Source organism: Trichechus manatus, unplaced genomic scaffold (assembly GCF_000243295.1).
Source record: "Trichechus manatus latirostris isolate Lorelei unplaced genomic scaffold, TriManLat1.0 scaffold00028, whole genome shotgun sequence".
In the NCBI taxonomy this organism is placed as follows: Eukaryota; Metazoa; Chordata; class Mammalia; order Sirenia; family Trichechidae; genus Trichechus; species Trichechus manatus.
Window position 1 is genome coordinate 12,797,940 of NW_004443964.1, and position 16,979 is coordinate 12,814,918.

Consider the following 16,979-nt stretch of genomic DNA (forward strand, 5'->3'; position numbering starts at 1 on the left):
TGGTGCAAATGGTGAATGCACTTTGCTGCTAACCGAAAGGCTGGTAGTTCCAGTCCACCCAGAAGTGCCTCGGAAGAAAGGCCTGGTCATCTACTTCCGAACAATCAGCCATTGAAAACCCTATGGCACACAGTTCTACTCTGACACACATGAGGTTGCCGTGAGTCAGAACTGACTTGATGGCAACTGGTTTGCTTGTATGTTTGTTTTTGGTTGTACATGGAGAGAATATGGAACTGTGAACATCTGCCAGGAGCAGAGGGGCAAGATACAACAACCCATGCTCTTCATATTCCATGCACAACACCTCATCCCTCAAGACGACGATTTCCGATGGTTTCCAGCATCCTTGTTTAACACTGCCATTCAAGCTATGATTCCCCAGGATATTTGAAGAACATAATCACCGCACTGGGCGATCACTTGAATCACCTTGGCACCATTCCTGCTGCAAACAGTTAACCCACTTGGCTGCTAACTGAAAGGTTGGAAGTTCAACTCCAACCATAGGTGCCTTGGAAAAGAGGCCTGGTGATCTACTTCTGAAAAATCAACCACTGAAAATCCTATGGCACACAGTTCTACTCTGGCACACACGGGATCACCATGACTCAGAGTTGACTCAAAGGCAAATAGTATATGCATCATCTAGCACAAAAACCAAACCAAATCCATTGCTATTGAGTCAATTCCAACTACAGGACAGAGTAAAACTGCCCCATAGGGTTTCCAAGGCTGTGATCTTTATGGAATCTTTATAGACTGCCACATCTTTCTTCTGCAGAGAGGCTGCTGGTTCGAACCACTGGCTTTTCAGTTAGCAGCCGAGTGTGCATTAGCCACTCCACCACCATGGCTCTATCACCTAGGACAGAGGTCAACAAAACATGGCCCAGGGGCCACATCCAGCCCACCATCTGCTTTTGAAATAAAGTTTTCCTGGAACACCACCACACACACATTTATCTGTCTGGGTACTGAATACAGTCGCTTCACCCTACAAGAGCAGAGCTCAGTTAGGTTGTGACTGAAACTGCATGGCCCACAAAGTCAAAAATACTTACTATCTGGCCCTTCAGAGAAAAAATGGGCTGACTCCTGTTCTAGAAGAACAAATCCTACTTAGTCGTGTCTCCCAGTGCAAATTTGAGAGAGCAGGAGAATGAGATTATCTTAAAGTATATAAACCTCTCCATCCAAGCTAAGAATAAAAATATTTCAAATTTCTGTAAGATGTAAATAAATATTGTCCTTCACCTGGAAAATGGACTTTTCCTTCCCACCTCTTCACCAACTCCTAAAAGATAAACAATAGTCTCTTAGCATCTGTTTTCCCAATGCTAAGTCAGGGAGTTTGGACTCAGATTTTCCATTTTAAAACCTCAATTCCACAGGAAAGCAGAGAGCAGTTACAGTCTTAAAGGCAAGTCTACTCCAGTACCACAAAGCCTCATGCCATAAGACGGGGAGGCAGGAGGGGGGCAGAATCCACACGATCTTACAACAGTAAAACATCAGCCATTCAATACCATAGTGTTAGAATGTTCTGGAAAGGCAGAATTCAACATACAAATTTAGTAGAAGTGAACACGGCTGCCAATGTATACTAAGCTAGAACTCAGCATCTTTTCCTCAAGTATGTTTCAGTGAACTTTCTAATAAGAGGCCACTTGGAAGAAAAAAAAAAAGAAAAACATTTAGCATTTTAAATAGCCAGAAATATTTAGAAATGTTGCTCCATTTATCTGAAATTAATGACAAAACAAGGCAACATTAAAACAGAATTGTTTGTGTTTTTAGCTGCCATTGAGCTGGCCCCTTGACTCATGGTTACCCCACGTGTTACAAAGTAGAACTGCCTCGTAGGGTTTTCTTGGCTGTAACCTTTATGGAAGCAGTTCACCAGGCCCTTCTTCCGCACAACTGCTGGGTGGGTTCGAACCGTCAACCTTTAGGTTAGTAGTCGAGCACAAAGCTGCTTGCGCCACTCAGATTCCTAAAACAAAATTACAGGCTCCATATGATCCCATAGGAATCACTCTATGTCCACTGTACATTATGTGAAATTAATTTTAACCTGCTCCAAGGGTACATAATCATACCAAAAAAAAAGTAGCCAGTCCTCTGCCAACTATTAAAAAAAAATCAGGTGGAAATATGCAACCTAAATGTGTAATAAGCTAAGATAAGCATTTTTTCCCCCTCAACTGTGGTCTTAGTTGAGTAAAACAAGTAGGGTGCTAAGACCCTGGTTGTTACTGTTAGCTGCCATCAAGTCTTCCTCCAACTCATGGCTGCCCCATGCACAACAGAACAAAATGTCGCCCAGTCCTGCGCCATCCCCATGACAGGCTGCACAACAGACCATAGAGTTTTCACTGGCTGATTTGCAGCAGTAGATTGCCAGGCCTTTCTTCCTAGTCCATCTTAGTCTGGAAGCTGAAAGCCGTTCAGCATCACAGCAACATGCAAGCCCCCACTAACACAGATGGCTATGCGTGAGGTGCAATGGCTGGGAATTAAACTGGGTGTCCCGCATGGAAGGCAAGAATTCTACCGCTGGACCACCAATGCCTCTGAGGGCTGCCTTTTTAAAGGGGACAATGGAGGCTCAGGAAGAAGGCCTTGTCTCATCTCAAGGTCATCCAATTTGGAGAAGGGTTCAGACTTAAATCAAAGCTTGAGCAACAGAACCGAAAATCCACGTGATTGGCTGTGACAATCACACAGCCTCCCAATCAGCTTCAGAACCCCTTCCTGGCTTGACATCTCCAATCTGTAGTGTTTCATGTCTGTCACCTTCCCTGAGATTGCCTTGAGGATTGCGCACTGCTTGTGGGTAGGAGGGGATGGAGCCGCACTTAACGTCTGCTGAATAACTGTGATCCAGAAAGCAAGCTACCAGCATCCCTGGTGGTGCAACAGTTAAGCAGTTGGTGGTTCGAACTCAACCAGTGGCTCTGTGCGAGACAGACCTGGCGATCTGCTCCCATGAAGATTACAGCCTAGAAAGCCCTAGGGGGCACTTCTACTGTGTCACATGGGGTCACTATGAGTCCAAGTTGACTCGAAGGCACGTACAAACAACAAGCAAACCAGCTTCCTCTTATAATTTTGAAATTGTGTATGAACACAACCCTCCCTTCCCCTGCTAAAACTAAAACCTTGTTAATTGAGACAAATCTAGGGAAGGGTTACTATGAGTTAGTAAATAGTCTAAATGTTCTATTTCTACCCCGCAAAAAGATGCGTGTCTCCCACATTTAACCCAGACTTAGATACAGCACAGTGTTGCCAAGTTTAGGTTCTTGCCATCTGTAACTAAAGAATCAATTGTAATTAGAATTGCAGTTATCACAATTGAAAGATGCAGCAGTCTGCTTCTGTAAGGATTACAGCCTTGGAAACCCTACGGGGCAGTTCTACTGGGGTCGCTACGGGTCGGAATCAACTCGATGGCAGTGGGTTTGATTTGCTTGTTTGTTTCATTGACAGTGCAAATGTTGAAATGTGAGTGGGGAGGCAGTATAATTCAAAGGAATAAGGCTTTGTCTAGACAGAAAAAGCAAAGTGATTCTTTCCTCCCTAGCCACTCACCAAAAGTAAAGCAGAAATAGAACCAAAAATGTTCATCCAATGAATCCTAGATATTTTATCAAAAATTGATCAGTCACACAGTGCTAAAATTTCTTCCCTTATTGAAATGTCTTAAATCCTGTCTTCCTTCATTTTGTACTGGCATTTTGTGACTCCTGGTATCTTTAAAAATTTGAAGATACAAAGCACTTTTTATAGACATAATTTGGTCTATAACACGTATTAGGTTTATCAGCCTGAAAAAAACTGCTGAGAATGGTGACTGGTCCTAGGTTATACTAAAGAAGGATGTTATATCAATGCAGGGTTCATTGGTGGTTCAGTGGTAGAATTCTTGCCTTCCATGCGGGAGACCTGGGTTCAGTTCCCGGCTGATGCATCTCACGTGCAGCCACCGTCCATCTGTGAGTAGAGGCTTGTATGTTGCTACGATGCTGAACAGGTTTCAGTGGAGCTTCCAGACTAAGACTAGGAAGAAAGGCCTGGCATTCTATTCCCAAAATCAGCCCCTGTGAACCCTATGGATCACAATGGTCTGATCTGTAACCGATCATGCGGATGGTGCAGGACCGCGCAGCGTTTTGTTCCATTGTGCGTGGGGCTGACGCGGATCACGGGCTGACTCGATCGCAGCTGACTACAACAATAACGACCGTATGAATGCAGGAGTCTCAGCTCATCCTTCCTGAGGTCAATCCCCGTCACTGATGTCTCAGTGAACTAACTCTTTTAATGTATTTGTTATAATTTAGGTCTCTGTTACTTTGCCTTCACTAGCTGTTAGTCTGGACATGTTTACCCTGCTTACACTACTTACCATAAGCTCTGGATACGTTGGCCTTTCTTTGGAATTCTTCTTCAAGCTAAAAGAAAGAAAAAAAAAAAATCACATTCAGATCTAGAAACCATCTGTATTTTCACTAGACTAGGATTTCAGAATCTGTAGAAGACTAAATGTAACCAGCTTTAAAATATATTGAAAATGTAGGCCTCCCATCTTGACTTTCCTTCTCTCTTCTGCTTATAAATTATGTTTCCAATTAACTTTGGGTGTACTTCAATAGGGAAAACAGATATGTGTGTGTTCAGTTTGTTTTTGGTCCTGTAACAATGACACATAAACTAACTTTCCTGATCTACAGCCATTATATTTCAAAATAACATATCTACTTTCCCTCAAAGCAGCTTTTAATCCACCCCCACTGGCAAAGAAATCGATAGTTGTTTCCTAAATTACATTTCTTATCTCTTTGCTATGTTCAACTACCTGGGTCTCCTTGCTTCTGGCTGCCTTGAATTATTTGCTTTTATATATTCCTAACCTAACCAGCCTGAGATAGAGGCAATCAATCTGTAAAATTTCTAAGGTACTGTTGCTTGTTTCCAACATCTTGGCTGATGAACGAGAAAGCACGCTCCGTCAGTGACTTAGCAATTCTTCTCGGAAATATTATGTGGTAACGTGCTCCTGTCAAGTGACCTCTGTTCCTTCAGCCAGCTGTTATCTTAATAACATTTGAAACTACAAGCAACAGTCATAAAACTGCCATATGAAGAGACCAACCCCTCACCCCTATTCTCAACCCACCCCGGCTTTAAAAATGGGAGGAAAAAAAAGAAAGAAAAAAGAAAAGAAGCAGTTTATTTGGAGGAAAAAAATCCCAAGTTACAGAATGGAGAAAAGGATGATTTTGAAAACTATGATTTACAAGGCAACCTAGAAATTCCTGGGCCCGCTGGGCCATAAAATCAGACATGAATGGAAAGGAGCTTTGCCTTGGGTTGAAGGAACCAAAACGTGACTGATATTACGTTGCTGGTGTTTGTGCTAATGGATCAGTTTGAGCCCATGAGATCTAGGATGTGTGACATGAACCGTGCCCCATCCACACGGGCTAACAGCGGGGGGCAAGATGCAGAACCATCAGAGAGTGAGATAGTTGAGACGCTTTGAGAAACTGTGGTTTAAAACAAAACGAAATGAAACAGAACGACAACAAAAAAAGGGGAAGCTGTTGAACCCAGACAACTTAAAGTGGCCTACCAGTTTGTTCCGGGCAATGCTGTGGGTAGAAGAAGCCAGGGAACCTGGGACAGGGTACAGGTAGATGTGAGGAGAGAAGTTTCAGCCTGGAACTGAGGGCAGACCTAGGACCTAGAGACCTCAGTGACCAGACAACCTATGAGAGAAAGTTTCAGCTCAACTGAGGATAAAAATAAGAATGAATTAGACAGAGAAATGATCAACTGTCAAAGTCTGGTTGACATGGGAAGGTATATTTGAGTGAGATGAATAGACCTTGTATCTCTCGCTTACAGTTTTGCACGTACCTATAGCTTGGAATTCTATAAGGCTATCTTGGGGGGTTTCAACCTTAGGTGATTTTGCCTTCCCTACGGGATATTTATGGAGCCCTGGTGGCAGAGTGGTTAAGCCCTAGCCCGCTAATCGAAAGGTCGGCGGTTTGAACCCACCAGCCACTCTGCAGGAGAAAGGTGTGGCAGTCTGCTTCCGTAAAGATTTCAGCCTTGGAAACCCTATGGGGCAGTTCTACTCTGTCCTACAGGGTTTCTATGTCTTGGAATCATCTTGACAGCAATTTTTTTTTTTTTAATGGGGTATCTAGTAATGTCTGAGGGCATTTTGGCCATTGCAACTGGTAGGGAGGTGTTACTTGTATCTACTAGGGAGAGGCCAGGGATGTTGCTAAACACTTATAATGCACAGGACAGTCCCCCACAACAAGGCATCAACCAGTCCAAAAGGTTACTAGTGCGGAGGTGGAGAAAATCTGCTCTGTATGTGCGAGGGCGTTCCTACTTGTTGCTACCTTCTATCCCCTTTCAGAGACAGAATTCACTTAAGAGAATTCTCTCCAGCTGGTTCGTCTGTCGTTTGGGCACATTCTCATCACTACCACCCAGCACCCCAGGAAGCAAAAAATTTTTCTAAGTCAAGAGCTAGTTCACCTAGAGAGAAACATAGAAGAAGAAATGTGACCCCAGGGGTATTGCTGATTGCACGTAGACCCTCCTAAACAAACAGACAAACGGGCAAATGGACAAAAGCCCTGAATTCCCAGCTATTGTTCAAAGCAAATTAAAAATCAAAAAAGTCTTTTCCAGAACTTGAACAATTTAACTTGCTAAATCAATGATGAAAAGCACAAATGCAACATTAAAGGCACGCTCCATAGTCAAGTGGTTGCATTTGGGTGTCTCTATTTAGATGGAAAATTAGTCAGTCCTCAGACCCTAGATGTGCATTGACTCTGAAACACTCTCGTTTAGGAACACAGCCCACCTTTCCATTACAGCTTCCATTGGTCTGAACCGAGGGAATTACAGCCAGGAAGAAAAGCTTGTTTTTAAATGTTAAAACAATGGCCTCTTTAACCAACCAGGGATCTTTATGGTGTCACTGCTTTTTGTCCTTCTATTTAGGGTTATCAGGAGGAGAAGGACATCATGCTTGGTGAAGTACAGTCAGTGAAAAAGAGGAAGACCCTCAACGAGATGGACTGACACAGTGGCTTCAACAATGGGCTCAAACATAACAATGACTGTGAGAATGGCGCAGGACAGGGCAGGGTTTCGTTCTGTTGTACATGGGGTCACTATGAGTCGGAACCAACTGGACGGCACCTAGCAACAACAACAATTTAGCGTTTGGAGTTCCTGGGTCTGCAGATGATTAACATGCTTAGCAGCTAACCTAAAGGTTGGAGGTTAGAATCCATCCAACGGTGCCTCAGAAGAAAGGTCAGGCAATCTACTTTCAAAAACTCAGCCTATGGAGCACAGTTCTACTCTGACACACATGGGGTTGCCATGAGTCGAAATCGACTCCATGGCAACTGGCTTGGTTTTTTGATTTATTTAGTAGATAAGATAATGAGATAAGACTCTCCTTCCCATGGGGCAGAAGACCATAAATGCCTCCTTTTTTCTTAAGAAGAAGTGATTTTAAGTCAGGGTTTCTTATCTTTTCACTTCTGGAACAGTTTGTGAAAATTTCTCCAGAATTGCTTTCTTAAAATCTCTATAAAGGGAAAGTGGGGAAAGTACCCAAAGTTGATCTATCATAAAATTTTAAGGATTCCTGAGACCTCAGAGACTCCCGCCAGCAGGCTATTTCTTGATTTACGGCCTCTGGTTAGAAAGGTCAGAATTCACCCCAAGCACTAGTGAAAGTATTGACAGAAAATTCTTAACAAAGCAAACCAAGGCTGTTTATTGAATTACTATAACTGATAGAACCCATTCTCTCCATCTTTTACATCACGAACACTTCTAAACATGGGCTAAGAACAGCAAAATACTCAGCAGAAGGTTAGGGGGAAAAGCAAATTTTCCATGTTTAATAGGAAGTACTTGAAATCCAGTATAAAATAACAACTGTGAAGTTCAAAGCTCCACCAATTTCTTTTTTGGATTTGAGTCAGACTTTTGAATTTTCAAGTGGCTTGTCATTTTCAAGCGTGCAATTAGCTAACTGCCCTAATTCCTCTTCCAAATGCCGCAACACACGCTCCTGACCGTAGCTGACACTAGAAAACAGCTTCATGCTGTCTTGAGAATTGCTAGCTTGGATTTTGTGCTGATCGGAGGATTTCTGCCTATTTGAAATCTCCCTGAGCATTGCCAAGAAGGCTATTTGGTGCATCCACAGAAACAAAATACATTGTGCCTCTGAAGCCATATATTTTTCATAAGCTCAATAAATATGCAATGTCTTTTTTTACTGTCTTTCCTGAAGAAGTTGGAGATTGTATTTGATTGCCTCTGTTTTAAGTAGTCCTGGTGGTGCAGTGGTTAAGCATTCTGCTGCTAACAAAAAGGTTGGAGGTTCGAATCCACCAGCTGCTCGGCCGGAGAAAGACGTGGCAGTCTGTTTCCGTAAAGATTACAGCTTTGGAAACCCTCTGGGGCTGTTCTAATCTGTCCTACAGGGTCCCTATGAGTCAGAATCGACTCAACAGCAGTGAGTCTCTGTTTTATACTAGTTCCTCTGAGTCAGACAGTATCAGCGTCTAGGCGGGCCTCCAACACACTCCCACAAACCTTCAGGCAGGCCAATATAACTATTTGGGCCCTGAACCCTTTTAACAGGCCTGGAGGAAAAGCAAAAGGGAAGGTTAGCTGTTTTGGAACTCGGCAGTTGATTTTCAGTGACTTCCTTCAGTCCTCAAGCCTGTGAACTTATAGGAAGAGGTTACAGTGAAAAATATAAACCCGCTAAGATTCCAATTTTTTGAGAAACTCATTTGTTGGCCCTTTTGCAGGGCCAGAATGTAAGGTTTTTCTGTTAGATTTCTCTATTATGAATCCCAAAACAAGGTCTATATGGTGAGTACCACCCAGCCCAGGAATTCTTTAAAACCCCTATGATAAGAAAGCCACGGGTAGGAAAAAGAGGAAGAAAAAATCATCCAGTAGTCCTATTTCAGAATAAGTACAGAAGGGAAGGGCTTTTAAGGAATCATTGAGTTTTTCTTCAAATTCATAAGAAATAAATGCCTAATTTTCTGTTTTTTTCCTTTAAGATGTTTCTCTGATGTTATTGCAAAAGAATTATAAAGCCTGGGACTCTGGGCTTTAGAGATAACTTTGGGTGCAAGAGTGTTAGCCTGGCAGTGCTTTCTACCCCACCCCACAAACCACAATTTACTGCCAACTGGCAACAGTGATCAATACTGACAGATTGGAGCAACATGGCTACCAAGGTGATTCCCTGGATGCAGGTAGAGAGTCCACAACAGCATCGTGATGCCATCAAACGCTTAGACAGGATGCATCCTATACAAGGTCAAAAATACCCTCACAGATGACCTAGGCTGTGAGTAATAGACCTTCCTTCTACTTCTATGTTTATCCCAAAGACAAATGTAGGAGAAAAAAACAATAGTTGTACTTATCTTGAAATTTAAGATTAAACTTTTTGCTTTTCAAATCTGTTGTCTCTTTTCCCTACTAACCACAAAGAGTTAGGGCTTTTTGAAAAGTCTTGCAGGATCACAGCCTGATTATGTCCTAAAAATACAGGAACCACATGGAGATCACTCAAAAAAGGGTCCTTTCATGAAGATGTGTCTCCAAAGTACAGCTTTATACGCAGAGAAACAGAAGAAGAGCTGATAAAAGGGAGCTACACTTACAGGCTACATCTTTCTCATCATCACAGAACAGGTGTTTTTCGGAAACAATCACCTTTCCAATCTTTCAACCTAGCTCTAGATCAAACTTAAAACTACCAGTAATTTAAAAAAAAAAAAAAAGTGAACTAACTAGACTAGTATCAGGTGGAGGTATGTATCTGTATGCTAATATATATATGAAAAATAAAATTGTTTCCATAAAGATCTAAGCCAGTCATAAGATTTAAAAAGAAATCAGTGCTGTTTTTGAAGCATGAGACAACTTTTCCAACTTGACATCAAAATAATTTAATGTTCTTCCTTAGGCGATAAACCAAAAAAAAAAAAAAAAAAAAAAAAAAAACCCAGTGTTGTTGAGTTGATTCCACTCATAGTGACCCTATAGGACAGAGTAGAAATGCCCCATAGAGCACCTGTTGGATTCGAACTGCTGACCTTTTGGTTAGCAGCCATAGCTCTTAACCACTATGCCACCAGGGTTTCCCCTTAGGGGATAGCAAAGAGAATATATTGGTGGTTTATGGCAGGCAAAAATCTATTGACTAGGAATCTAAAATAAGAGACTACACTCTTAAAAAAAATCTGACTGAGGATAAGAAAAACTGCTCATAAAAATGAGAATAAACGCTCCGCTTCTACTTCCCAGTTCTCCTACCAACAAAAATGACTCACTATTTTACACAGTTGATGTTCTTAGGTATCAGATTCTAAACGAGCGACAGCACTGGGAGTTTGAAGAAGAAAAATTTATCCTTTGGTGACTTCCGAGTTGAAGTAGTTTGAATTTCTTTTCTATTATCATTATTGTTATTAGGAAACCCCATAAGCAAGCCAGACTGGCTTTCTTGAGTACAAAGGAGAAGACTCAGAGTTAGCAGAATTAACAGTTCCAGGAAAGCAGGACCATGTCTACGGCTCAACATCTTAAAATAACAAACTATTACAATAGCTGGGACTTGAATTGAGAGAAAAGAGAGTGAAGGGAAAATCTCAAAGAGGCAGCCGTGAAGACACTACAGGTGTTCGAGAGGGCAAGGGTGGCTACAGGGTGGTCATTATATAAAGGAAAATAATGCAAGTAGCTGGAATTTCCACATTAAGGGTGCATATATCGAAATTAGAAAAGTTACTTCTTTTTCAAGATTTTCCTTTAAAAATATCTTTAAAGCTCTGATTCCTTGGGGGGAAATTCTATTCAAGAGAAATAATACTTTGGTGAAAGAAAATTAAACTAGTTGAATGATTTTTAAATAAACAGTGCAAGAATAGAAGCTTTCTGAACAGAAAGAAGTTGACAGCAGGTCTTCAGATTGTATGTCTGAAGTATGGGTTCTCACCCCTGGCTATACATTATGTTGACTTGAGGAACATGTGAAAAAATATCGATATTCATGCCCTTCTCCAGACCAAGTAAATCAGAGTCTCTGAGGGTGAGGTTTAGGCAACAGTACTTTTGAAAACTCCCTAGAGTTTTGTAAATGAGCGGTCAGAGTTGAGAACCAGTGGATGAAACTGGTGATTCCCAAGAGGGGCCTCAGCTTTCTCAAACTATTCACACCAGCTTCATTCTTACCAAAGTTTTCTGAAGTACCTAGAATCTTGGGCGAAGGGGGCAAGTGGGAGAAGGGTAGTAGGGAGGATAGTGTGGAGAGACCTCCCCTAGAAAGATCCTTTACCATTACCACACCTTTGAGAACTATGAGTCTGAACAATCCAAGACCACTCATCGCTTTTCCCAGGTGACCTTCAAACATCTGAGGATAAGGGGGAAATACACAACACACCACATTCTTGAACCCAAAGACAAAATCATGAGCCCACCTCAATCTGGTAGGTGTATCACCACATCCAGCACACTCACTCAGGGAAAGCAGACAGGACACATCTGAGTAGCCCCGGAGGACGTATATTTTAAGAGGCACCCAGTAACATCCTGCACTAGAGTTCAGTGCTCCAGTCTCTCCCTGGCCATTCAGTCAAGAAAACAAAAACAACTGTAGGGCAGCCTCATCTATCATTAGGAAAAAGATCCAGGGGAGAGATGGTACAATGAGTCCAGGAGGCCTTAGCTTCACCAGCAACAGACAGTTGCTTTGTCTCATCGTGTCTTCCAAAAACCAGAACACTTCTCCAAACAGCATGGCGGCCAAGCAGTGATAACCATGAGGAAAGGGTTGCTTCAGTGTCCTCCATGTTTCCAAAAGTCTACAGAGCTCCAGCTCCTCCCTCGGCAGCAATGGCCAGAACTGCTACTCTCCAGGGGTCACAGGTAGTCTTGTCACCATCTCTAACTCCCCTTTCTCCCAGTTCTCATCTGCTCCTGCAGGATGCCCAAATAAACTGACTTGGTGCTATTTTGTGCTTCACTTTGGCATCTTTTTTTCCAGCAGCACTTGATGCAATATTCATTAAGATCAAGTTATGCTAGGCACCACCGGCGCCACACAGACAGAAATCACTGGATCGTCCAGAGAAAAGGATCCATTCTTTTACTCGCCTAGATTCCACTGGTAATTTCCATGAAAATAAAACATTTATAGCATTACAATGGTTCCTTCCTTCTTTCAACTCCAACTTTCTTTGGATATCTTCCCCAGACCCTAAACACTATCCACTATACCCTCACAGACAATTATACCCACGGGGAACAGCCTCCAATGCACTAAAATGAGACTTCTAGGTACCTAAGTAACACTCTCAAACTAACACACTGTCTTCTTACCTAAGGTGAGTCTTTGTGTTTTATCTGTTCCCTATCACTAGGCTTCTAGAGGGTGCTATCAGCCTCTATCTTTATGCTCGAATCAACATCAGACTGCTTATATCTCTTATAAAGTTGCTTCTCTCTTTTTAACACTATTCATAAGGAGCCCTGCTGACGCAATGGTTAAATACTTGGCTGCTAACCAAAGGGTTGGCAGTCTGAACCCACCCAGTGACTTCACATGACAAAGACCTGGCGATCTGCTCCTGTAAAGATTACAGCCTCAGAAATCCTATGGGGAAGTTCTACTCTGTCACATGGGGTCGCTATGAGTTGGAATTGACTCAACAGCACACAACACTATGGGTGATGTTTCTTCTTCTTAGAATACCTTTCCCCCTGCTACTTTCCTTTTGCTGGAAAAATATCTCACATAGTCTCAACTCAGAACTCACTCTCTCGAGAAAGTCTTTCCCAATATCTCTCTTTAGCGCTCCCGAAACACCCCACGCATATCCCCATCATTGGACTTGCCATATTGTACCGTAATTACTGATTGATGAGACGCCTCTACCTGACTGTGAGCTCAATGAGGGCAGGGACTGTGATGCAGTCATCTCTGATCTCCAGCACAGAGGGCATACTCAACACCTGCTTTCGGAATAACTGCGTATGCACAATGGACTAAACCCGATGGAGCAAACTCATGAGAACTCATCTTCTTTCTTAGCCCTGACATCTGGGAGACGAGGCTCTCTTACCACTGTGAGGTAAAGTCAACAAACTCTGCGGAGAACTTGTCTGCCGGGAGTTGTGGAGATGGCTCTTCTACCACCTGTTTGAGCTGCTGAAAGGGGGTTCCCCACGAATCATAGGGAAACCGGAGGATGGCCAACTCAATCTAGGAGGGGAGAGCAAAACAAGATGACAACAGTTTAAACAGGGCTGCTTTAGAGAAGCAGGTGTGTTTTGCCCCGAGAAAACCAGAAAGAAGTACAGAGGAAAAGTTCGAGTAAAACTTGAAAGGGGGGCAGGGGGATAAACTAATAATACGTACTCTAGCAAATTTCCCCCAATTTCTAGTGATAGGGATTTTCAAATATATCTTATTAGAGACAGTTACAAGGAAACCCTGGTGGTGTAGCGGTTAAAAGCTACAGCTGTTAACCAAAAGGTCAGCGGTTTGAATCCACCAGGTGTTCCTTGGAAATCCTATGGGGCAGTTCTACTTGGTCCGATAGGATCACTATGAGTCGGAATCAACTCGAAGGCAACGGTGTTTTTTTTTTCAGAGACAGTTATTTAAGCCTATTTAAAACTAGGTTCCAAATTGAAACCCCCTGTGGCACTTAATAAAAATTGTTAAGCCAGTAGGATTAAACTTGTTGAAACAACCAGGTTTTCAAATGTTTGGTCTGAAAAGTAATTCTCCCCCTAAGACCTTTACAGAGCTGTATATCTGCAGGCCCCTTGCTAGAATGAAAAAAAAAAAAAAAAAAAAACTAAAATAACCCCTAGGACCAAATGACTGATCTTTTTTTGGACTTCAGTAAAGGCCACTTTGCTGTTACAGGATCACGTGTTTTCTGGGCAGAGGATGTGAATAACTCACAGGATTTAATCAGCTGCTGTCCCTGGGAAGAAGCCAGGACCCAGCAGATCATTCCAGACCTTGGTGATAAACTGAAAATTTATGATCACCTAGGCTGCTAACTGAAAGGTTGGAAGTTTGAGTCCACCCAGAGACACCTTGGAAGAAAGGCCTGGCAATCTACTTCCAAAAAACTAGCCACTGAAAACCCTGTGGAGCACAGTTCTGCTCTGACACACACACGGGGTTGCCATGAGCTGATGTCGACTCAACAGTAACTGGTTTTTGAAAGTTATGGATAAGGCACTGATTATATAATTTTAGGGCTGTGCCTAAAGATATTACACTATTTGTTGGGTCCTGGCTTTACGATATATCTTACCTCAACAGCCAAGACTTCTAGCCTAACAATATCCAGGGAAGCATGGCTATGTCCCGGATAACCCAGCCCTATCAGGGTCCACTCGCAGCGTGGGTCCACTCATACAGGGTCACTATGAGTAAGAGTTGACTGAACGGTAATGGGTTTTTTTTTTTTAATCAGGGTCCACACACAGCACTCTTTGAGTAGCTTAAGCTTCTTCTTGCCTTGACTAGATTAATTTAGTTTGTTTTAAATTGTAGTAAAATATATTTAACACAAAAGTTGCCATTTAAAGGAGTTTCAAGTGTTCATTTCAGTGGCACTAATTACATCCCCAATGATGTACAACCATTGCCACTATTTATTTCTAAAATGTTTTCATCACCCCAAACAGAAACTGTGCACCTATTAAGCAATAATTACCCATTCTCCCCTTCCGTCAGGCCCTGGCAACCACTAATCTTTCTGTCTCTCCGCATTTGCCTCTTCTAGATATTTCATGTAAGTGAGCTCATACAATATTTGTCTTTTTGTGTCTGGCTCATCACACTGAGCATAATGTCTTCAAAGTTCTTCCATGTTGCAGCGTGTATCAGAACTAGAATAATTTAATTTTAAACGATAAGGAGCCTAGTCAGACCTTCTCATTTTACAAATGAGGACAGTAAGGCAGTTCATGGGACTACGTCAGTTACCCAAGGATACACAACTAATCAGAGGTGGAGTACAAAAAAGAAAAAGTTGGGTTTGTCCAATCCTAGGGCAGTCTTTCTATTACACATGCTGCAAACATTTTCACTGATAATCTCCTGCCATCTCGAGCAAGAAAGAATGCCCAAGACCAGCATTTAGAACATTTGTCTCTTCGTCCCAAAGTCAGCCCACTTCCAACGTCATGCCCAGAAGGTCAGCGTCCATGGAAATTAGCACACACTACCATTGTGATGCCCAGGCTCCAGATGTCGGATTTCACACTGTATCCCTTCTGGTTGAGCTCTGGGTTTATTCTTTCAGGCTGGAAAGAAGACAGAAAAGACAACTGAGATGGTATTCTTGGCTCAGTAAATTCTCTGGGAGTGGGGCTAGGTAAACCAGCTGCCATGGAGTTGTTACAAGCTGTACGTGTGCCTCCCCAGCCCAGAAGACTCACTAACTACAATAAATAACAACATCTCCACGGAGTTTTCTGCATTCTATGCTAGTCTCTTCTGGAAGAGAGGAATGGATCAAAGTCCCTTCACATATCAAAGCGAATTTCAATTTCACAATAAGAAGAAACGAGTATGTGTTACAAAGCTACTCTCCAGTCTAGAATTTTTCTTACTAAAAACACCAACAGTCCAGAACTGAGTGAAAAGAATCGTCAAGTCTCATTGGACTACTGGTGGTGGCAAAGACCTAAGCAACTTTTATTAAACCTGGAAAGAAAGTTTTTCAATTCCAGGAACAAGTTCATTTCCAAAAAGAACACATTATGAATCTCTTCAGTGAAGGGGACCCCAAGTTATCTGCCTACAGCAATGAACCTTGTTCACAGCCATGAGATTATCTAATGACGAACCTAACTGACTGGTTTGGGTAATTTAAATTCTATTTACTGTTCTGTGCTCAACAAGGAAAGTAACACTCACCTGCCATTCAGTGTGGGAAATTGTGCAGGCTATATCACTTATATATATTTTTTCAAATGATATGATACAGCTTTTACTTGATTTAAAATAAAGTAATACATATGAACGAACTAACGAATGATTGCAGACAGGAAATACAGTAAAACCTATGAAAGCCAGAACTTGTGTAAGGTGGAAACCTGTCAGAGAAGAAAAACTCAAATATTTTCTACCAAAAGGAGCAACAGAAAAGTGGTAAGACTGCCCCCTGTCAAGGGCGAAAAACTTGCAAGACCCAGAAAAACAAGGCAGTCCCGTTGAGTTCTGGCTCTCACAGGTTTCACTGTATCTAAGATTTAAAAAGATGCAGGTATTTCTTGGGTCTTAGGCAAGGCGAGGAGATAACACATTTTCCTTTTCCCTCTGTGACCTTCCACTTCTGTCTCCTGGCCTGGTCTGCTGGCAGGTGCAGTCCCAGATGCCACCCCCAGCTTACAGCCATGTAGGGTTTGCATCCTGCGTCGATCGTTTTAGCAACAGAGTCCACAAGGTAGCCACTGATTCCAAAGTCACACATCTTCACTTGGCCCAGAGCATTGATCAGCACGTTCGAAGGCTTCACATCTGAAAGCAAGAACAACCACGAGCTGATCACTCCCTTGGAAGATCCACATCTCCACCACCAGAGGGCGAGAAATCTCCATTTCTTCTTCACCTTCCTGAGTCCACATAGCCCAACACAACTGCCAGCTTGGACTCAGTTACATACCTGCTGATTGCTTTCAACTTCATTTTCTAGCTCACGCTTTGTCCTTCTTGTAGGACCGTGAATCCACCAATGGAAAGAACAGTTTCTTCTACTTATTGTACCATCTCCATTGCCCCAGTATGGGTCAAGAACTTTAAAAAATTATTTAGTGTAGGAGTAATAGATTATGGGATGGAAAAGGCAGAC

The 16,979-nt window shown here is 42.4% G+C and overlaps 1 protein-coding gene across 3 annotated transcripts in view; it reads right to left on the reverse strand.

Moving 5' to 3' along the window:
• MAP2K6 (mitogen-activated protein kinase kinase 6) overlaps nucleotides 1–16,979 on the reverse strand; it is a 115,795-nt gene that overhangs the window by 4,560 nt on the left and 94,256 nt on the right. Inside the window, exons 8-11 of one of the 3 annotated variants that reach the window (XM_023729278.1) lie at nucleotides 16,521–16,648; nucleotides 15,352–15,429; nucleotides 13,221–13,360; nucleotides 4,415–4,460 (exon numbers count right to left, since the gene is read on the reverse strand). In XM_023729278.1, the coding sequence (XP_023585046.1) occupies nucleotides 4,415–4,460; nucleotides 13,221–13,360; nucleotides 15,352–15,429; nucleotides 16,521–16,648 (392 nt within the window). Of the gene's footprint in view, nucleotides 1–4,414; nucleotides 4,461–9,463; nucleotides 9,631–13,220; nucleotides 13,361–15,351; nucleotides 15,430–16,520; nucleotides 16,649–16,979 lie in introns of those variants that run through there. The other 2 variants (XM_023729279.1, XM_023729280.1) reach the window with 2 other exon arrangements.